General features: G+C 35.6%; 1 protein-coding gene across 3 annotated transcripts in view; it reads right to left on the reverse strand.

Annotated features, from left to right (window-relative positions):
* rtknb (rhotekin b) overlaps positions 1–24,061 on the reverse strand; it is an 86,149-nt gene that overhangs the window by 59,705 nt on the left and 2,383 nt on the right. For all 3 annotated transcript variants that reach the window (XM_048165126.1, XM_048165127.1, XM_048165128.1), the window contains exons 2-10: positions 19,899–20,098; positions 19,710–19,765; positions 19,559–19,612; positions 19,347–19,464; positions 18,812–19,042; positions 4,309–4,403; positions 3,868–3,974; positions 3,621–3,749; positions 3,198–3,360 (exon numbers count right to left, since the gene is read on the reverse strand). In XM_048165126.1, the coding sequence (XP_048021083.1) occupies positions 3,198–3,360; positions 3,621–3,749; positions 3,868–3,974; positions 4,309–4,403; positions 18,812–19,042; positions 19,347–19,464; positions 19,559–19,612; positions 19,710–19,765; positions 19,899–20,098 (1,153 nt within the window). The remainder of the gene's footprint in view (positions 1–3,197; positions 3,361–3,620; positions 3,750–3,867; positions 3,975–4,308; positions 4,404–18,811; positions 19,043–19,346; positions 19,465–19,558; positions 19,613–19,709; positions 19,766–19,898; positions 20,099–24,061) is intronic.

A 24,061-nucleotide genomic window follows, 5' to 3' on the forward strand; every position in this document is an offset into this window, starting at 1 on the left:
AAATCACATGACTTTGGCAGTTTGATACGCGCTCCGAACCACCGAAATGTTTTGTTCCACAGATAAAAGTCATATGAGCTCGAAAACAAACCCCAGAGTTAGTAAATTATGACATATTTTCATTTTTGGGTAAACGGTTTCTTGTTTCTTGTTGCCTCAGTTTAATTAAGTTCAGTGCACTTCTTTGAGTGCATGACAGAACTTGTTTAGGTGACTGCCCAATATTTTTATAATCTCACTCTTTGTCTCTGTCTGACCCTATTTATTTGCTGTTTGTTGTACATTAAATCTCATGTTCTTGTTCTCCTTCATCAGTTCATCGTCCTTTAAGAATGATTAGGAAAAATCTAGTTTGGTAGCTTTTTTGTGTTTGTGATGATAACACTTAAAGCGCATCATTTCCTCATACCCCAAAATAAGTGGCCATGTTTACGCAAATACAAATGGAAACTTGTGCAATTATTCTACCGTCACTGTATAATAATAAAGGTGTATTTGCGTTCAAAGGCACTCTTTGCTCACTTTAGGTTCATGTAACACTTCAGGTTCATGTAATACTTCATGGTCCGTTTAAGGTGCGTTTATTCTTTTTTTGATTAAATATTGAAAGTAGAAAAAAATTAGAAAACCATTTTTTAGTTTTCGTTAAAAACAACAACAAAAACAAGAATTCGGCTTGAGGTTTTACATTCAGGGGTAGAATATTTTACAGCTTGAATTTGCTATTTCTAAATGTGGATGGCCCTTTTCTGGTGATTTGCCAAGCAAAGATCAACCTGTGCCGCTTTCAGTTCTTTCACAGTTCTGTGCAACAGAATAATAGTCTTCCGCTGCTATAGTTGGATGGATTCTTAAAGCATTTATTACAAATAATCTCTCTCTCATCAAACACCCAGACTAAGGAATGCTTTGACACTGGGCAGGGCTTTCTTCTCTATAGGCATGGGTTTGACAACCTACGTGCCAGAGAAATATCAGCTGATTATATGTACCTCGTATCAGCACCCATTACCCATCAGCCTACTTCTTTGGTTTGGTTCCGATCTGTATTAAAGGATTAGTCCACTTTTAAATCAACTTTTCCTGATAATTTACTCACCTCCATGTCATCCAAGATGTTCATGTCTTTCTTTCTTCAGTCGAAAAGAAATTAAGGTTTTTGATGAAAACATTCCAGGATTATTCTCCTTATAGTGGACTTCACTGGCCTCCAGACGGTTGAAGGTCAAAATTATAGCTTCAGTGCAGCTTCAAAGGGCTTTAAACGATACCAGACGAGGAATAAGGGTCTTATCTAGCGAAACGATCGGTCATTTTCAAAAAAAATACAACTTTATATGCTTTATAAACACAAAATATTGCCTTGAACGTACTTCCGCTTTCCGCATTCTACAAAACGCTTACACTGTATGTCCTACGCCTTCCCTATTCTACTTACGGGAAAAACTGAACTGGCTCCGCGTTTGTTCCGTAAGTTGAATAGGGAAGGCGTAGGACATGAATGATGGAAGCAGAATCGTTTGTGTTTATAAAGCATATACATTTTTATATTTTTTTAGAAAATGAGCTATGGTTTCTCTAGATAAGACCCTTATTCCTCGTCTGGTATCGTTTAAAGCCCTTTGAAGCTGTACTGAAACTATAATTTTGACCTTCAACCATTTGGAGGCCACTGAAGTCCACTATAAGGAGAATAATCCTGGAATGTTTTCATCAAAAAACTTAATTTCTTTTCGACTGAAGAAAGAAAGACATGAAGTTGAAGTTTATTTGAAAGTGGACTAATCCTTTAAATTTAATACATGTTTGGACTGGCCATCGGGAACAGCGTGTGAAAATGGAAAAGAAAAAAAAAAGGAAAACTGGTTAGATTTAATTTATTCAAGTGAAAAATATAATGGAAAAAGGGACTGGCAAAATGGCCACATTGATGAAGTAACCTAAAAAAAAAAAACAATTTAAATTAAAGTTTGGTTTCACTGTTTTAATTTTTGCATTTGCACTGTATGGTTTGAAAAACTAATTGTGAAGCATTTCACGGACCACTTTAGCTTTTTGCTTACTTCACTAAGGAACTTAAAAAAGCAGTTATGCAAAAAGAAGTCTAGTCTTTCTAGTCTTCAACTGCCCAGAAATAAATGCAGATTTCACAACAGAGAAGTCAGGCTGGTCTCAAAAACATGTTTTCAATCAGAATGTAAGTCAACAAGGCTGGATTCCTTGCAAAGTTCAAGATCACGTGTAAAAATTCTTGCATGTGCAATACCTTTACACTTTCACTCATTTTATAAAGTCATTGAGTGAGACTTGCTCTCATTTGTGTTTCTGTGGGAAAATACTGTGGCCCCTCCAGCAAAATAAGTCAGTTCAATGCTTAGAGCTGCAAATGAGGACAAGAAACATTTTTTGACAAGAGCAATAAAATTGCCTTTCTATGGATGTAAACTTCATAATCAACCCTTCCACATAAATACAGAATATAATTAAGCATTATGCAAATACATAAGACAATATGTAAAGTGTACACTAAAAGTACTTTCACTAATGTCTTTTACTAATGTCTTTCACTTATTTTAGTATGGAATAGAAACTTTATCCAAAGCAACATGAAGGCTGCAGTTCAGAAATGGTGTCATTTTGGGAAAAGAACAGAACAGGCCTGTGATCCCACCTCTGTTTTACTGGACCTGCATCTTTAATCAGAATCAGAATCAGAAAGACTTTAATGCCAAGTATCTTTACTCTTAGAGACAGTGTAGTTTGCATAACATGTGACAAAAAGGAATTTTGTTCCTTGGCCCCAACAACAAGGAAATCTTCAAAGTGATGAGGGACTTGCTATGTGATGATTTTATTTTTTCAGGATTTCCTTATGGACATACCAGTGGTTGCATGTCAGACATGTTGACATTTTTTAAAAGTCATTTACGTATTAGTATATATATATATATATATATATATATATATATATATATATATATATATATATATATATATATATATATTACATACAAACACAGATCCAACAATTAGTAGAAAGAACAAGTAGATAGATAGATAGATAGATAGATAGATAGATAGATAGATAGATAGATAGATAGATAGATAGATAGATAGATAGATAGATAGATAGATAGATAGATAGATAGATAGATAGATAGATAGATAGATGCATTCTGGGAAGCTCTGGTACTTACTCATATCATAGAAATGCTGCCAGAAGGCTTCCATCCAGCTATGTGTGTCTTTAGATGTGTGTGTGAGAATAGTGTATGTGGTCTTAGCACCACACTGGTTGGTTATGGTGATACTTTGAGTTTGTAGAGCTGGATCTCTCTCTGTGGCACGTACACGAGTTTCCTAAAGCAAGTATGCACACACTTAGTTTCAAAACAAGGTGTAAAAAACAAATTATGCATGTTATAGTTAGTAGCATGAGGGAGCAATGTAGTAAACAACTTTCAAAACTATGTATGATGTAGCACTGGATTTAAAGACACCTGCAGCACGTTTTGCAGCTTCTAACTCACATAACACATAGTCAAAGACAACTTGGACATAAACAATGCCCTCTGTTGACTAAAAGATACAACTACAACTGATGCAATGATAATTCTTACCTTATTAATGGGAATAGTGAAGACTGGTGTCTCTAAAGGGTCTATATCATCTTTCTGCTGGTAACACTTTAAATCAGATCCATTCAGGACACCATAGACATCTCTCCATTCCCCAGGATTGGTCTCTGACTTGGGCAAAAAAAAATATATATATATAAATATATGAATAGGGGTAAATAAATAATGAATAGGTAATTGGAAAATAAGCTATTTTATTTTTAATTACAATAAATTATTTTTTACAAACCCGAATTCTGAGTTTTCCACACATGACATCTTGAGTCATACAGAGAGGCTGAGCCACGAGTCGACAGCACAAATTACCATAGAGAGGCAACCAGGACGAAGAGTCCTCTAAAATACAGATGAAACCAAAAAACAAGGTGAGAACAGATCAAAAACAATAGACGGATTGATGGACGGATGGATGTAGGAAAGATGGATGGATGGATGGATGGATGGATGGATGGATGGATGGACGGACGGACAGATGGATGGATGGATGGATGGATGGATGGATGGTTGGATGGACGGATGATGGATGGACAGATGGATGGATGGATGGACAGATGAACAAATGGATTGATGATTGTATTCTCAGACTTTTGGACCCCATAATACATAAAACATATATCTAATGGGCTCTGTGAACATTAAAATGGGTTTTTTTGAAAAAGAGATTTCTTACCTGTGTCTGATATAGTCAGGTCATGGGTTCGGAAAGATTTCTGTACGTGGCACAGTGTCAGAGATGTGTGGGCCAGGAGGTGATATTTAGGGCCCCTGAGGACAAAAGTTGATATTGAGGGTCTCTGTGAGCACAATTACAATGTCCAAAGTATGTTTTCAACTTATAAGAACAAAAGATTCAGTTCTGATTAAACTGCATTCAGAACATTTAGTACTGACAATAATACGTGTTTTTGAGTTGACATACATAAAACAATCAGAAAAGATTAACTTCATTTGAAAAGAATCTGACAACATTGATGTATTTTAATGAAGTGAAACCTTATAGGAAACTAAAACGGTAACACTTTACAATAAGGTTCTTTAGTTAAACATTAGTTACAGTTTTATAGGTGTTCAAGCACAAAGTGCTGAAACCCTATTGTATTTGTTAGGATTTTTATTATTTTTCTCGTGCCGTAAAAAACTGATCGTGCAGCCCAGTTTCAAGGCCTAGACTTGAAACTTTGTCAGATGATAGTACAAAAATCAAGGAGAGGTTGACAGAGTATGACCCCAATTGGCCAATAGGTGGCGCTACAGCAATCAAAAGTAGTAAATCGCTAATAACTCCTAAACCGTTTGTCCTAGAATCAAGTGTCTTATATCAAGGAATCCTTCATTTCCGTTATGCAAATTTTTCCACTATTTAGAATTTTGTACAAAACCTACTTTTGCGAAGTCCTAGGTTTTTCGCCTGATCTGAACCAAACCAGTGCAGAAATATTCTCTGGTGTCTGCATATCAAAAGTTATCAAAAAAAAACGTACATTAAAGGCAGAGCCACTTTTACTAAAATGGCTATAACTCGAGAACGAAATGAGATATTTGCACCAAACTCAGTACACGTGTACGGGCCCAATCTTTGGTCACAATAAAAAAAATTGTCGATTGGACACTAGGGGGCGCTATAAATTGAAAAAAACATATAAAGAGCTGTAACTTAGCAACCGTTAGTCCAATTGAGTTCAAATTTGGCATGCAGTGTCTTGGTCCAAGGGAGCATGACGGTATATGAGGACATTGGCGTATCTCAAAAAACATGGCTGCCATTGGCCAATGAAGTTTGAGCACCTATTAGACAAGGTTAACGGAGGTCGATCAGAATGAAACTTGGTGGGCATGTTCGACTCATGGACCTAGAGGTCTATAAGAATTTTGAAAGAAATCGGCCACAAGTTGGCGCCAACGGGTTTTTTCAGTATCCACAAAATATGCATATCATTTAATAGATCTCCTCATGCTGAACAACTTTGCCTCAAGAACAAATGATGTCAATCAAATCGTTCATTAATTATTCGCAAATATGTGAAAAACCTACTTTTGCGAACTAGTCCTAGGTTTTTCACCTTATCGGAACAAAACCAGTGTAGGTTAATTCTATGGACTCTCTCGATCAATAATTATCAAAAAAAAAAAAAGTTTAACTTTACCCTTTGGAAACCTAAAAAAACCCCTCAGAACTTCACGAAATTAGGTGAGCACATGCAGCATATGACTCCAAAGAAGCACGCCAATTTTTGTGTAGATCGGACAATATGTGGTGCTATAATTGTGAAAAAACTTTTAAAAACTTGTGTTTTTAATGGTTTTAGATTAAAATATATACAACTTTGAATGTGGGCGACTTATTTTCCTGGGAGTCATGTCTTTAGACTCCTGAATCCTTGCCGAGTCCAACAATACCAAACATGGTAAGTTTCGCCATATGGTTTGTGCTACGTTGTGATTTAGCGCTTAAAGTTTTGCGAATATCTTGGAAACTGTTAGTCTGATCGAGACGAAACCACCGTAGGAAACACAGAACCTAAGTTGGTTTACTACAGGTTAAAGCCCAAATGTCAAAATTTTGTGAAAAGTGTTTTCAAAACTCTTTGTACAAAACTCTAAACTGATCACACTTGTAACCCAGGACATAATTCTTTCAAAACTTGATCTCATACTTTCATTCTAGTTGTACAAGTTTCATTCTACATAATCACTGTTTCAAAACACAAGATCGTTGTGATATGCAATGAGCACATTTGGTTTAATCACTGAAACACAACAGTATGATCTTCTTTCAGTTTAGTAATTTTAACAATCAGTTCATTCCATAGCAAACAATGCAAGATACATGTTTCAAATCACCCTTGATGCTGAAATATTTACAGAGGCTACAGATGCCACAATTAGAAAATACACTTGCATTACCTAAATTACATAATTGACATAAAATCCATAATGTTTGTAATAGTATCTAGTCAGTGTGTTATCAAAAGATGTGAAGTATGACACAGTCATGAGGTTTTGTGCCAGAACAGAGTTTGTTGCCAATACAGTAAATGTTCTCACTGTACCATATGACTGAATCTATACTGTAGTTGATCTTTACAGATGAAGGGTGAGTTACAGTAGTGTGGCATTCTCTACCATGGTAATGCCTGTTTACATAATAAATAATAATAATAATTTTAAATATCTCCCTTCTTCTGATCAACATGATGTTATTCAGTCTGTTTTTCCCCCTTGTACTCTATCCTGCTCTGTGTTCACAAATTTCAAATCCCCGTCTCTCTCTTTCTTTCTCTCTCTCTCTCTCTCTCACACACACACACACACACACACACACACACACACACACACACACACACACACACACACACACACACACACACACACACACACGCATTGGGTTTCCATGTTTTATGGGGACATTCTATGGACATAATGATATTTATACTGTATAAACTGTATAATCTATACTCTACCCCTAAACCTATCCATCACAGAAAACTTTCTGCATTTTTACATTTTATAAAAAATTATTAATAATTTTGTATGATTTAAAAGCTGCTTTCCTCATAGGAACCAAAACAAAACAAAAAACAAACAAGGTCACACCCACACACCCCCCACACACAAACACACACACTTTAAAAATTTAGATCATCAGATAAATTGCTTATAATGTAAAAAAAAAAAGTTCATTACATTTGGTTATCCATATCGGAAAACAAGTTCTATAGAAACTATGTCTATAGAATCAATATATATAGAAATCTATAGATGTACCAAATGATTAATTGATTAACCTTTAAGTTCAGTTGGATTAAATAATAGACAAATGTATTAAACTGAACGAGAAGAGATGCAAATCAAAAGTTTGATATTAATAGCATTATGAAATGCAGTTACTGTGAATTAATAAACATTTAAATAGACAAAACACTTATTTTGCATAGTGAAAATGATACTTTGTGATTTTGTGTATTGTACTAACACAACTGAAAATATGCTGAAATGTTTGAAAAAAAGTGCACTTTTGATGATCTGTTGTGATATTAGTACTAAGAGTTTTGAAAAATTACCAATTGCTTATGAAAATTGCACTAAAGCAATAAAAAAACCTAATGTATTAACTAACACAAACTAACCATGAGCAATACATTTATTATTTAATTTACTAATCTTTGTTAAAGTTAGTTAATGAAAATACATTTGTTCATTGTTTGATCATGTTACTTCACAGTGCATTAACTTATGTTAACAAAACTTTTAATAATGTATTAGTAACCCTAGTGAAAAATAAATATGCTAAAATGTATTTGAAATACATTTATTTTATGCTAAGTGTACTACAAATGCATTGACATATTTATGTACTTAATATAAATACCCTGCAATTGTAATTGTAAAGTTTAGTATACTAAATTGGTGTACTTAAAGTCTGCTTTAAAAGTATTTTTGTGTTGAGGTCCAACTAAAGATGTACTTTCTGATTGTGCTAAAGTGAAACTATTGCAGTTAGGTACACTTTAAATATCTTGCACTGAAATAATACAGTGATCATACTATCCTTACTAATAGTGATATTAAACACATTTTAGGCTTAATATTAAGAAATATGCATTGTGCAATAAAGAAGAACAGCAAATAAAGTTGAATTATATTTATGTCAGTAAATAAAAATATATTAATGAGTTTGTAGTTAGTATGAAATAAATGTAGGCCTATTTTAAATGCATTTTGGTAGGTTTTTTTCACTAGGGCAGACTCTGCATCCATTGCCTTTGACATGTTTTCTCACCGTCATGCACCTAACTCGGAAACTCTTACGAAAATCCATAGCAAAAGTCATATTTGTGTTGCAGATTTTGGCACATTTGTCAGAGGGAAAACTTTAGAGTCCAGAAATTCATTGTAGCTAAAGACAAAAATCTCACCATGTATTTCAAATCTGAGAACAATTTAATTATTTTTAGATGATGATGTTTTTTTTAGATGTGACTTTCTTTTTGTGCAAACCAAAGAAAATGTGAGGTATGAACTGAAACATATAATTTGTTTCTGCTAACAGCTATAAAGGCAGAATTTTCAAACTTTTCCCTACAGCTCAATGTAACAGTGAGCAATATTAAATATTTATTTAAGTACTACTTCAGTCATTTATTTTTGTGGAATCCTCTTTTGACCTGTTATGATTATATGACTTGTTGACTGTAAAAATAGTATTTATATTTTTATACCACTTTGGGCTGTCCAAATATTTATTAAATGAATTATTAAATGAATTATTAAACTGATGCTGACCAGTCCTCAAAACTTACACAAAAAGTTAAAAGGTCAAACAATTTATGCGTCACATTTAAATCCGCAGTGTAATGCGAGACCGTCAATTCATTGGCGTTTTAAGTCAGGTGCAGTTGTGGTGCATTGAGAGTTAAAGCGCACAGAGACAATTGGCAGAGAAATGTTACAGATAGTTTTATTCCATCCGCACGCACTGAAAAACAAGCAGTTCTGCAGTGCACGTCAGTCACATTCTTCCACCAACGAACGAACATACCCGGACAAGAATAAAACTAATATTATGCCAGTTTATGTAATTGCTTCATGCTGTGTTAATGACAGATCATGTCAAGTAAAAGGGTAGCAAAACATTCTTGCAACAGGTGCAACAGGTAAACAAAGTGCTCTTGTGCGACAGAGACTCGAGTTCAAATCCAGCCTGTACTGGTTCCTACATTCAATATACATATACATCTGTTCCCATTGTTTCACTGACAAGTTATGATATACTGATATACTGAGGTGTCTGTAAAAAATTCTTAAGCTGTGACTTTATTTATAAAGATTACTTTATTGTAGCCTATTTGAAGCACACTATAATGATGCCATTAGCAAACTTCAAGTGTACTTGGAATGCCATTGCAATGCGTTTTAAAATCACTAAAAGTTTGTTATCAGTACAATATTAATCTATGTTCAACACTCTTACAGTGTAATTCAACTGCAATTGTAACATCACCAAAGTTTATTCTGAGTGAATTCTGCATTTTAAAACTTAAATACAAGAGTATATTTAAATTGTACTAAAGTATACTTGGAATAGTTCCACTTTAGCACAAACAAGTATATTAAATACAACTTTAGTTAAACTTCAGCACTGCTTTTGGACAACTAAAATGCAATTAGTAGAAAATAAATTGTTCCAATTTAGCAGACTTTAAGTATACCAATTTATAGCATGCCACAAACACATTTAGTTATACTAAAGTACATAGAAATAAATTGTGCTTATACGTATACTATTTTTTCACTAGGGAAATGTTGAAATGAACATTAACAAAGATTACTGAATGCTGTAGAAGTGCAGTTCATGTTAACTAATGTAGTTAACTAATGTTAACTAATGAACCTTATTTAAAAGTGTTACCAAGAAAACATCCAGATCATATTTCACCCTAAAATTCAAAGGAAAAAAAAGTAAATTAATTTTACTTAAATTTAATTTTGAGTTTTGCACCATTAAGATTTTTAAAAATTATTTTCATGACAAGGAAGCACATCTGTCCACCCAAATTCTTAATGGCCCCAGATATTTCATTTTTAAGTTTGTTTGTAATTTCCATTAAGGTCATTGACGATTCTGTAAAGTAATAAAAACTTTTAAAAAAAGACAGTAAAATAAATTTAAATAATATGATGTATAAATACCATTAAAATGATGAAATAATAAGAATGAAAATAGATCAATTATTTTAAGTGGTGCTTTAATCTCATGAAAATAGTGTCACACATATAATTTTTAATGATTAAAAATAATGTAAAAAAAAATCTTGAAATACAAAAGATGTTTTGGAAAAAAATGACCCAGACATGTTCTTGACAGTAGTGTTGCTTTCGTCAACGAAAACTGACTAAATATCGTCGTCAACGAACCTTTATCACATGACGAAAACGAGATGAGACGCAACGTAAGTGCTGGTCATGTGACGATGACTAAAATTCGGGTGTGTCTCATACATCCTGAAAAGTGAAGCTGCGGGCTCTTTGATCGCCCACTGGTGGCTGGATGTAGTACAGGTCATAAACCCCGCCCTCTCAATGCAGTCGAATGAGACTTCAGTGAAAACTTAATAAATTCTGCTTCAAATAAAACTTTCTGAAAGATGGTTTTGGTCATTTAAGGTAGTTGTTATCACGGTGATATATATTCAATTGTTCGTTTTTGTGATAATTTAGATTTTAGCTAGCAATTTGATGCTATAAAAACGGTGCGTGTTGTCATGATTCGCAGTTGATTGACAGCTTGTCTGAGGACTGTCGGAGCTTCAAGGGAGATTGAAGATGTATAACTAACTATTAATTTTCAATTTCTTTGTTAACACCAACAAAATGAGTTGTTCAGCAGTAAACTGTACTAACCGACCTACAGGATCTGACGGATCACTGAACTTTTTTCTGTAACATTAAATGTGGGCGTTATAAGCTAATTAATAAATGTTATTAGTTAAGATAACACACCTAATGTTAACCATGTCGGGAAAAAGCAGGTGATCGTTATCTGGCAGTTACTTATTATTTTTATGGGTATAAAATAATAATTAGCAGGACAAAACTAATGATAGCCTACTCTAATTACAGCAATCGATCTCCTGTAACTTTAGTTGAACTAGCTAGGCCCTCCCCCCTCCTCCTCCTGGCCCTCCCCTCCGTGCTTCCTGAAACAGTCATGAACGCGCATTTAAAATGTAAGTATCTTGCGTATTGACGCTGCTTGTCGGTTATTGGCTGGAGCGTGTTTATTAGGGCTGTGTATCACCAACAATGTCACGATACGATACGCATCACGATACTAAAGCCACGATACGTATCACGATATGGTTCAATTTAGAATTTAAATTTATTTTGAGCAGAGTTTAGTAACAGTAATATGTGTTTATTGAATAACCAGTGTTATAACAGTCGTGATAACTGAAAAACTATTTTGTTTTGTCATTAAAAAAAAACAATGATTTAAATTAAATATAAAAAAATTGTCACAAAAAAGCTTCTTTTAAAAGCTTGCTTTTAAAGTCACTCCCTTAGTAACTGAATTGACAATTATAGTGACACTGAAGCATATCAACAAAGCTCAATGACTAATTTCACTTGCAACAGTAAGTTGACTGTAAGAAAACTAAGTTGGTTAATTATATTGGCTATAATATTATAATAATGTCTATACTGCCTGTTTTTTTTTTTCCATCTGTAAAAATGATTTTTTTGGATATCAACTCAAAATATGTTCTAGAACAACATTTTTTTTTATTAACGTGGTCTACAAAATATGGGCTACATGAGTTTACAATACACACTTAACAATAAGGTTCATTTATTAAACATCAGATAATGTATTAACATGAACTAACCATGAGCAATACATACTGTATTAGTTCATCTTTGTTAATGTTAGTTATTAAAAAAATACAGTTGTTGATTGTTTGTTCATGTTGGTTTACAGTGCATTATTAACTAATGTTAACAAGATTTAAATGATGCGATGTGACCGCAAAAGGCACTTTCAATTTCACGATCAAAGTGCACGCCACTTATAAGCATTGTAAATGCAGTATTACAGTATACACATACCAATTAAATGCGCAGGTCTCCTCTCGTGCCTTCTTCCCTACTGGACGAGGCCAATATCACTTTCGTTTCACTTTCAGATATCTCTATTATATATGTCATCACTGCTTTTACCTTTCTAGATGTAATTACCGAAATCAAAACAGTCCATAAACTATATCCTCACGAAAACTTAAGTCAAGCCAGCTCGCGCGTCAACCTGAGAGATCGGCCTCCAAATTTCTCGGTTTCTAAATGGACTGTTTGGCTTGATTGACAAACGCTAACGTTCAGGCATGATTTATATACCATCCACCGACCTTAGCACGCTTTGATCGATGACTTGGAGATCGCGTGTTTCTCCGTTCGAGAGCGCATTTCCTGTTCACATTCGCGACAAAACAGCTGATTATTTACGAATGAAAGCTCACAGAAACGTGAATGTCTGCTTGCATTGCTTGCTAGCGTCAATTGACATCACGTGATTGGCTAGATTTAAAAGCAAGACAGACTCGATACGGCAGCTGCTGTATCGATACGCGCATCGTCAGGAGTTCATGACGATGTATCGTTGTATCGATATTCTGAGCACAGCCCTAGTGTTTATTATGTTAAGTGGTCCAGGCTGCACCAGTTTGTTTTTATTGCAGTTTTCGGAGCTTGTGGCGACTACAGAGACCGCGTTTTTTTTACATTGCATTCAGGGGACAGGCAGCTAGCGCATAGTGAGGAGATGTTTGCGCAGTAGGAGTAAAATCTTTGCGTGGCAGGGGGAGCTGCCACTGGACCTGCCACGGTTATATGCGCCTGCCTCGGGACCTGCCACGGTTATGCGCGCCTGCCCCGCGACCTGCCACTGTTATATGCGCCTGCCTCGGGACCTGCCACGGTTATATGCGCCTGCCTCGGGACCTGCCACGGTTATGCGCGCCTGCCTCGGGACCTGCCACCGTTATATGCGCCTGCCTCGGGACCTGCCACGGTTATGCACGCCTGCCTCGGGACCTGCCACGGTTATGCGCGCCTGCTCCGCGACCTGCCACGGTTATATGCGCCTGCCTCGGGACCTGCCAATGTACCTACAATCCTGCTCTTATGTACCTACTTATCATTTTAACTTATATTTTATTCGCTCTTTTTGCCCATAAAGGAGTGCGTCGCGTTGCTCTTACTAAGTGTCGCGCCTGCCTCAAGATCTCTCACTGTTTACAGCTACCAAACACGCCGATTGACACATGAAAGCAAACGGATAGATAAATAAGAGCAGGATTGCACTATTTATCATCTTAACTCATATTTCATTCGCTCTTTTTGTCCATAATGGAGCGCGTCTCGTGGCTCCTACTAGCGTCGCGCCTGCCACAGCTTAGCGTCGCGCCTGCCTCAAGATCTCTCACTGTTTACAGCTACCAAACACTCCGATTAATGCATGAAAGCAAACGGATACATAAATAAGCGCAGGATTGCAATATTTATCATCTTAACTCATATTGCATTCGCTCTTTTTGTCCATAATGGAGCGCGTCTCATGGCTTCTACTAGCGTCGCGCCTGCCACAAGATCTCTCACTGTTTACAGCTACCACCAGACACTGCGATTGACACATGAAAGCATAAATAAGAGCAGGATTGCACTATTTGAGGTTATATATATATATACCCATTATTACTCCAACCATTATTTTAAGTTGTAATAATATTTGACAATAGTAGTTTTTTCTGAATTTTTGATTAAATAAATGCAGGCTTAATGGGCATAAAATACTTATTTCAAAAACATTACAAATAGCAATTCGTCTAAACTTTTGACCAGCACTGTAAATATTTATACATATATAGCAATATATTTATAATATGTATGTAAATAACACTTATTTCTAATCTTAGAAATGCATGCAAATTGCAATAGGGCACTTTTTGGAAGTTTTATCACAACAAATTGTTGGTGAAATACCGAAACCCTAATAAACATTCTTTTTATATACATGTATTGCATTTTTGTGTAATTTTATTATTATTATTATTATTGTAGGTTACTGTTGTATAACTTGGTTGCAAAGCTACATTCATTGTGTATTTCAGATTAATGAACCTGGCCTCACAAAATAGGTAACAATGTCATAATTTACATTGAAATGTATTGTCAAATCTTGACTAAACATTGTTAGATTTTAATAACAAAATAGGCCTTTAAAATAAGAACTTGTTTTCCAAGTCATCTTTTATTACGAAGTAGTTACTTAAAAAAATAATTGTAACGGGTCACGTGACAGGTATACGGTGGTAGGCTATACGAGTGAGAGGCGCAAGGCAGATGCATACAGCTGTGACGGTTCGAGTGACAGGGGCGCGTATATCTGTGGCTTGCCATATATATCTGTGGCAGGTCGCGGGGCAGGCGCATATAACCGTGGCAGGTCGCGGGGCAGGCGCGCATAACCGTGGCAGGTCCCGAGGCAGGCGCATATAACCGTGGCAGGTCCCGAGGCAGGCGCATATAGCCGTGGCAGGTCCCGAGGCAGGCGCATATAACCGTGGCAGGTCGCGGGGCAGGCGCGCATAACCGTGGCAGGTCCAGTGGCAGGCGCATATAGCCGTGGCAGGTCCCGAGGCAGGCGCACATAACCGCGGCAGGTCCATTGGCAGGCTCATATAGCCGTGGCAGGTCTCGAAGCAGGCGCACATAACCGTGGCAGGTCCATTGGCAGGCGCATATAGCCGTGGCAGGTCCCGAGGCAGGCGCACATAACCGCGGCAGGTCCATTGGCAGGCTCATATAGCCGTGGCAGGTCTCGAAGCAGGCGCACATAACCGTGGCAGGTCCATTGGCAGGCTCATATAGCCGTGGCAGGTCCCGAGGCAGGCGCACATAACCGTGGCAGGTCCATTGGCAGGCTCATATAGCCGTGGCAGGTCCAGTGGCAGGCGCATATAACCGTGGCAGGTCCAGTGGCAGCTCTCCCTGCCACGCAAAGATTTTACTCCCTCTCTGTTTGCGGTATGTGACAAAAAAAAAATTGGGCCTAAAAACGCGTCAAATCGCTTAGAGCGCCTTTAAATGTATAGGGTATGCACGTGACGTCACCGTCGACCGTTATGCTGCAGTCACGCCCGCTAACTTAAGTGGCAAAAGACTGAGCGACAGCATTGGTTTTCGTGAATGCCTCGAAAAACACACAAAACACATCCAAAACGGGAAAGAGCTTTGCGATTGACTGTACAAATAGCTTTGACACAAAACCTGAGGTTATATATTTAAAAACTGCCGAAAGCTACAGAAAAAAAGAAGAAAATGGATCACTGCAATTCACAGAAACAGCTCGACTCATGCAGAGAAACATGTTTTAGTTATCATTTTGTGTCAAATTGTTGGATTTTGAGGTAAATCATACCGTATATATTGTATTGTTATATATTATGTTGACAAATCATCAATTAAATATTTTCCATCTTATATTCTGCCTAATTGTGTGTTTTAAAATAAACACTGACAAAAACTATACTATAAAACTATATATGTTTTGGGCTGGACAGCATGACGATATATAACATTGATAAGTGATTGCGCGGATTTAAACCTACCGATATTGTAGTTATATAAAATATTCACAGGCAGATTTGCTTTATGTGTTTCCCCGGCGTCAAAATCAGGCACATATAAATGTCAGGAAACACTAATCCTGGCTGCATGTCAACATCCATGGAAACACTTTCGAGTCCAACCTTTCGCGTTTTCGCAGTTTCCCCTATTAAATCCAGTCACGCAGCAGGTTCTTTTGCCACTCAGTCCAGCTGAGGGAGCGCGTTCCGGCGGGAAAGTGACGTCGATTGTTGACGAATAAAAACGAGACTAAATGTGGATTACAAAATAAAAACTATGCTAAAATGTCTCTTCATTTTCATTAACCAAAACGAGACGAGACGAAATGTTATAACGTTATTTCGTCGCGTTTAGTCGCGTTATTATTATTATTTTGCAGTATTTCTGTTTCCTGTGTCTCACTTCAGGGGCTGCCATAGATATATCTATGAGGGGCTGCATGCATCAGGTCGCACTGCGCAGACGCAGTGACATAGAGAAAGGGACCGATATGTAGATTTCACGTGGTCATAACTTAATGAAAAATGCACAGGTCATAGAAAATGCACATCATTATTTAAATCAGATTCTCACGATTAAAATGAATCCAAAATCAACATAATATATTGCGTTGATCACAATATATCTCATGGAATGATTTAACATACTTGGCTAAAAACATGTCTCTCATCTTTCCGGGATGCAGTGTGTATCCAATGATCCCGGACCCATCCATGTTCGTTTTCCAACGTGGAATAACACAAAATATCATCTTAAAGCTTAGAAACTCAGCTTTTTAATGCATCTAACCATTTCGAAAAACTCCCAACGAGTGCTGAGATGTGCCTCTAAGGTTTACCGCCCATGGGCGCCATCTAGCTGCGAAAAAATGAATAACACTTTATCGCCACAAAATTTGAACCAGATGCACCTCACATGTAGGAGAGCATCTCCAAAAAATATTTTTCTCTGATCCTATTTCCTTCCTGAGTTATTTCATGTCAAATAAAAAAAATGAAAAATTATAAAAAGAAAACATTTAGTTTTTTGTCTTTTATCAGCAGTTCTTCAGCATGAAAATGTCCAAATGTAATGTAATTTATATTTTCTAAAAAATTAAAAAGTGTTATCAAACGATACCTACCTTTGACTCTCCTTGCTACAGTTTTGGAGTTATGAGTCTTTACTTTAAGAGACATCTCAAGGCATTACAAGGTATTATCTATAAGGTAACAATATAATAAGATAACCTTGTTTGAAATGGGTTTGGCTAAAAGAAAATTTTAGTTTCGTCTATACTACTATAGACGAAACTAAACTCGTGGCACGAGATCTCGCGAGACTAAACTGTGACGAGATTTCTCGTCGAGGCGAAAAGTAGTCTCGTGATGTTGCCATGACAGAGTGTTAGGATGATTAGGAAAGAATATGCCACCGCTACATTTACATTTTGCCTCCACTGTCGTTTTGCTTTGTATTTAAATAAAAAAACATTTAATTCAGTTGGATAACGGTCGCCGCCGCTCCATATTTACAGAGTACGCGCGACCGTTTAAAAGTGAAAGTAAACGCGCGCGCGCATTCAAACGTGATTTCAATACCCCGCATTTTGAAAGCGGCTCACTGATGAATACAGATAAGTTATCTCTCAATATGAAAGCTATTTTAGGCTGGGCAGTGTAGTTGTAACCATCTCTCAGCTCTGTATCAAAGAAAAATTTGGTCTTATTTGATCTTTGAATATTGAGAGAGTGCGATTATGGTTGCACTTATTGTAAAGTTTTACCATAAAAATGAATAACAGTTTTCTCTTCTTATTATTTACTAGTACAAACAATAAGGTTTCATTTGTTAACATTAGTTAATGCACTGTGAACTATCATGAACTAACAATGAATGACTATTTTTATCAACTAACAAAGATTAATAAATACTGTAGCAAATATATTGCTTGTTGTTAGTTGATGTTGGTTAATACATTAATGTTAATAAATGAGACCTTATTGTAAAGTGTTACCATTTTTATTTATACTGTTTTTATTTCTGTGATCAGATTGTGGAGAGGAGTTCAGTTAGGAGGTCAAAAGCTGTAGAAGCTCATAATTCATGTACAGTAAGATCTGAAGAGACTGAAATCATACAGAAGAGAAGTCAGTCAGTTGAGTTAGTGGCAAAACCTTTAACATTACTTGAGTATTGTTGTCTTTTACTGCATATGATAATTCAGTCTCAGAAAGTAGAACTGAAATGACATTCATTACAAAATGATTAGTTAAAACATTTCAAATACACCTGCAGAATATTTTTTCTAGTCATGTATTTCGCCATCTTGTCTCGTCTCGTGAACTCAATCTCGAGTCTCGTCTCGTCTCGTGAGATACTGGTCTCGTCACACCCCTACTAGGTACTATACTATATTGATTGGGTTAAATAGAATTGCATTACTAAAAAGAGACTAAAATAAAATTTTCATTGACTAAAATTAGACTAAAATCATGTCATCAGTTTTCGTCGACTAAAACTAGACGAAAATAGTCATGGATAATTCTGACTAAAATAAGACTAAAATGCTCAGACTTTTAGTCGACTGAAACTTGACTAGACTAAAAAGAGTATGAACGTGACTAAAACTAATAAAAACTCAAATGACCGCTTGACACAAAGACTAGACTAAATTAAAACAGGCTGCCAAAAACAACACTACTTGACAGGCTTCACCTGGTTATTTAACTGGTTTCAACTTCTGTCACCATCCATCACTTTCTTTTTCTCTGTTTTGCTTTTTTGGCCCTCATCTCAGACAGACTGAATGATGAGAAAATAAAAAGTCAAGGTGTGTCTGTCTATACTGGCACTCACTACGGATGCTTCTGTTTATGTTTATATAATGGTTTTGGCAGCCGCAGCCCATGTGTGAGACTGTTTCAACATTTAACGTTTTCCAAGCGTCATGTATTTTTGTGGTATATGAGTTATTTTCGTAGGTAATGGCATATATGCTGCTCCCTCACCGTACAGACAGAGCAGGCAGCAGAACCGGTGATACTCCTCCTTCGCCCAATCCGGTTCCACTACCGTGGGAACTACAGGAAGCTGCTGTCTCCAAAGATGCCATGAACTTCTTACTGGAGGCACTTCCCAGCCGGCTCAGTCTCCGAGACGAGAAGCCCACATTGAATTCCTCCTCCACACAGCAGCTGTAGAGCTCCACCCGCAGGTCAAAGCCTGGAGGTACGTCAGTGCTATGAACACATGACATATGATGACTGAGAGGATATTTGACTTTATTATTTTAGATATATATATAAAATTATATATTTGACTATTTATAAATATTACATTTTTTATAACTTATTTTTTACTTTTTGGTCAGAAACAACTGAATTTAAAGACTACACTAATCAAGCATTATAACTACTTAATACAACATGATAAGATATTGACAATTTATATGGCATTTTTGACAAGAAAAAAAGTGTAAAATAAATCAACAAATTATTAATTTTGGAGATTAACAATAGGAAGTAAAAGGAAAAAGTATCTCACAATATCACTGGTTCATCGAAACAGATATCTGTGAGCGTCCTGTCCACTATTACGAGATCCGTATCGTGAATCTCTGTGCCCACCTGCAGCAAACAGAACACGGCACACTGGTGCAGCTCTGAAGAGAGAAAAGAGGGACAGAAAGACAGAAAATTAGTGAAAAAATAACAACAAAACGACTTTGTGGGTATATATATATTTGTCAAACTCACCTCCTTTGTTTTTGAAATACTCTGAATCTTTCCACATGAGTGGAATACGAATATCTGAGGACAAGCAAAATCAAATGAAAAAAAAAAAAGAAACTGACAAATCAGAGTAAATAAATATACATATAGCGAGTCTCTGTGTGTGTAACCTCACCTGAAATGGCTACTTTTCCAGTACAAGGTAATCGCTCAGTACCACCGTCAGATGACCTAAAACCATTCAATCGATGGATCAATGGCTCTGTTTCACAAATAGTGACAAATATCTGTCTGTCTGTCTATCTATCTATTTACTCCAACTCACAATATATATATACCCCAACCCAGTAAGTCAGTGATATACCTTCGTCCTGCTTTCTGCATGGCCTGGGCTTCCTTCATGCGCTGCAGCTGGGTCATGAGGGCCAGTATGCGGCTGTTGGATGTGAGAAGAGTCTTGGAAGCCTCCAAAGCCTGATCTCTCTGAGAACATGCAGCTAAAAGCTTACAGGCCCCTTCTCTGATCCTCACCTCCCTCTCGATCTGTCTCTGAACCTCACAGTCCTGCAGATTGATGAAGAAAGAGTGGTCATAAGCTTAGACAGTACACCCAGAAACCATTAACTGACCGTCTGAGGCATATTAAAAAAAAAAGTCAGAAGTTGCCTGATAGTGTTATATATATTTTTTTTATTACCATTTTGAATTAGCTTTTATTTTTATATTTTTAATTTTAGTTTAATTTTTAGTAATTACATTATGTGCTTTTGTCATTTTTTTTTATTTAGCTTTAATTTATTTTTATTTCAGTTTTAGTTTTTATTTATATCCAATTGATCATTTCAGTGCTTTAAATTAATTTAATTTCAGTTCATTGCCAAGTCAACATGGCTAATTTTCTTTTAGTTTAAGTTTTATAACTAAAATTATAATTATTTATTTTATTTTAGCTTCATTTCAACGAACAGAAAAGTTAAGTTAACAATAAAAGCCCTGATATATACAGTGCACAGCATAAATGAGTACACCCCCTCTGAACAAATACAAAAGATGTAGTTTCTTTATGATCATTAATACAATTCATGGAAAGATGACAAAACCAAAATGTATTAAACATATACATAATAAAAACTGAGAAATATATGTCATTAATAGCCATAAGTAAATTAGCCAATTTTGTTTAAATTAAGGATTGCAGAAATGAGTACACCCTAGATTTAATTCAACAAATGTATAATATTCTAGCACTTAATTTTTAATATACTGCTCTGACCCTTCTTGGCACAGAGTGTACAAGTTCATGACAAATTGTCACATCTGTCCTGTTTAATAACACCTTCTGTTTCAATTTTTGTGTATTAAATTGCACAGTGGTGTGGGAATTCATGACAGCATTGATAAAGCACAACTCCCTCACCCCTTCAGCACTTATACATCCTTATATAAGAGCTTTACTACCACTGAACTTTACTGTGGGGAACCAGGCACTTCTCACTGTACTCCTCCTCTAGCAACACCATATCATTTTGGATGCTGTTAGATCCAAAATGATTGATTTGGTCTCATGAGACCAGAGTATTGATTCCCAAAATCTATATTTTGTAAATATGGGCTTTGGAAATGGCTAACTCACTTTATTAAGCTTTTGGCTACAGTAGGTAGTTCCAGTGAGAACAACAACAACCATGCATGTCATTTCTTCAGGCTGAATCGTACTCTGTGAGATAAACAGTCACTCTTTTCATAGCTTTTGCTGGCTCTGAGACACTCGCTTGGTATTTCTCCTGCTCTCTGTCTAGCAAAAAAAATCCCTCATCACTAAATGAAAGCTTAAAATGAATGCCTGATTATTTCAGGGGCCTTGTCACAAGTCCATTGTTTTTGAATTTCTGTGTTATTTTTGCTATATTTTCACACTTAAAACAGTGGTTTGGTAATCCTCTTGTACCAATGTCCTCTTTTGTGCTGAGTAAGATATAAGTCTCCTGACAGTTCTATATAACACTTTTAATTGTCAAGAAATTACTTCTCTTTAAATGTTTTGGTTCAGCATACTTACCTGTTGATCAAACATTGCCTTAAACTTACACCAGAATTTTTTTTATTTTGTTTTATTTAGTAACTTTTAGGAGGGTGTACTCATTTTTGCTACATAACATTTTATCACCTTGATAAGAAAATCTAATTGTGACATGCTTCTTTGGTAAATGGAACATTATATCTCTAAAGAACCCTAACATGTCTTCTAAGTAATTGACTAATTGCTGACTTTCACAAGTTTCAGAGGGGGTGTTTTTCTCCAGAAAATCATCCTCCTGAGCTACACACATACAGACAGCGCTTTCAGTGGGTTTAAGATCAGATAAGCCATGATCTATAAGCCCTGAACCCCAAAAGCATGTCTTTTGTCTGATGTAATTATGTTCAGTTAAGGGAAAGTAATGTGTATGGATATTTAGCTTTAGCCTCAAAAAGTGCATTATTCAGGGTTTTTTTTTAAAGTATTTTAATCCATTTGTATAGATTAGCAGCAGACGTGTTGTTAAATGGGGTTAATTTCGTCACATGCCCAGATGACTTGAATTACTTGCTTGTGGAACTGACCAAAAATTAAACTGCATTTGAATAAACTGTCAGTTTGAATATAAATAATATCAATTACTTTCTTATATTGAGTACTTAACATCTTAATAGTAGTGCTGTTATAATCACAGTAATGAGTTTAAAATTAGTTTTTTACTCATTTACTAAAATGAGAAATTTTACTATGGCAACTAAATGAAATAAAAAATAGGGCTGTCAAACGATTAATCACGATTAATCACATACATAATAAAAGTTTGAGTTTGCCTAATATATGTGGGTGTACTATGTGTAATTATTATGTATATATAAATACAAACACATTCATGTATATATTTGAGAAATATTTACATGTATATGTATTTATTTAAAATTTTATATAATTTAAATAAAAATATGTTGTACATAAATAACGTATTTCTCTTAAATATACACATTAATTTGTGTGTATTTATATATACATATTAATTACACACAGTACTCACAGATATATTATGCAAACCCAAACTTTTATTTTGTATGTGATTAATCACAATTAATCGTTTGACAGCACTAATGAAAAACAAACACTGAAATAAAAAACACACGCTCAATACGAGAGCTCTGAAAACATTCAGCCCCAGCATGAAACACAAAGTCGGCACGAGGAGCTAAATGGTGCTAAAACAAAACCCTCTGTTTGTTTTCTATTTCTGAACTCATTCTTAGTTTATGATTTGCATATAGTGAGCCAGTAAAATACCTCTTTAATCTGTTCACATCCTCTCAAATGTGACGTAAAGAGCCACAGTTATGTAAGAGCTGAAAGGGAGTGATATAAGTGTGTGTTTTATAACTACCGCAAATAACTGCATATGGATGTTAATATAAATAAGTAATCTAAGGGTTTGTACATCGGAATCAAATTAATTATACATAAAAAAAGCAATGAAAGGAATTTAATTATTAACTTACACTGTGTCCTTGAACCACAACTGAATATGAGTCAAAGGATCTAAAATAATAATAATAATAATAAGATAAAAGATTAGATATTGTGGACAGTTTAAGGGTTGATATGGACTGTAAACTGATAATGTTTGTGCTTCGGGTTGTGCTATGACCGAGAATGATTTCAGACAGCTGGAAACTTCATACAATCTGAATATAGTGGATTTTGATTCGGGAACATTGACTCTTTTATGTTTAAATATGAAATTACTAGACTCAATGATTAATGTCAGTGTGATTTATAATGTATTAATGACACTCATTTTTGACACAACATCAGCTAGTTCTTAACTGTGCATTTAAAGACATCTATAGATGAAATTTGTCATCATTTGATACGTTAATGCAAGTGATGCCTGCATTGAAAAGATTACACTAAGGACTATTACTTCTTTTCTATTGCATGATACTGGCTTCAAGTTCAAAAGACCTGAAATATCTTGCATAATTTATTAAATGATTAAATTGCTGTTATGATACTTTTATTTTCATTTTCATTATACTGACAAGAGTTTCTTTAGAAATTCTCCTTTTGTGTTCCACAGGAAGAAGGAAATCCATACAGGTTTTGAGTGACATGAGGGTGAGTAAATGAATAGTGAACTATCCCTTTAAGTGTTCAGTTACACAAAAGCACTTACTGAAGATTGATCTCGGCACACTACCAAAGAACAGGACACGTGTATTCACACTTAAACGATTTATTCCTGACTAAAAGCATGTTAAATCTTGCTGGCGCTTGCTCAATGACTAGCTGCTCTGTTGACAACAAGTATTGTATAGTGACATGAAATTCCCTCAGGGTCATGTCTATGTCTGAGAACGAATTCAGTCAGGCTTTTTTCGGTTTCGAATAAATCAAGACAGCAAATTGCCTAATTTTATAACTCCAAAATCCTGCCCAGAAAAACTGAAGTAATTGTCTAGTCATAAAACATGTTAGATGTAAAGTCT

The sequence above is a fragment of the Megalobrama amblycephala genome, linkage group LG18 (assembly GCF_018812025.1).
Source record: "Megalobrama amblycephala isolate DHTTF-2021 linkage group LG18, ASM1881202v1, whole genome shotgun sequence".
Classification (NCBI taxonomy): Eukaryota; Metazoa; Chordata; class Actinopteri; order Cypriniformes; family Xenocyprididae; genus Megalobrama; species Megalobrama amblycephala.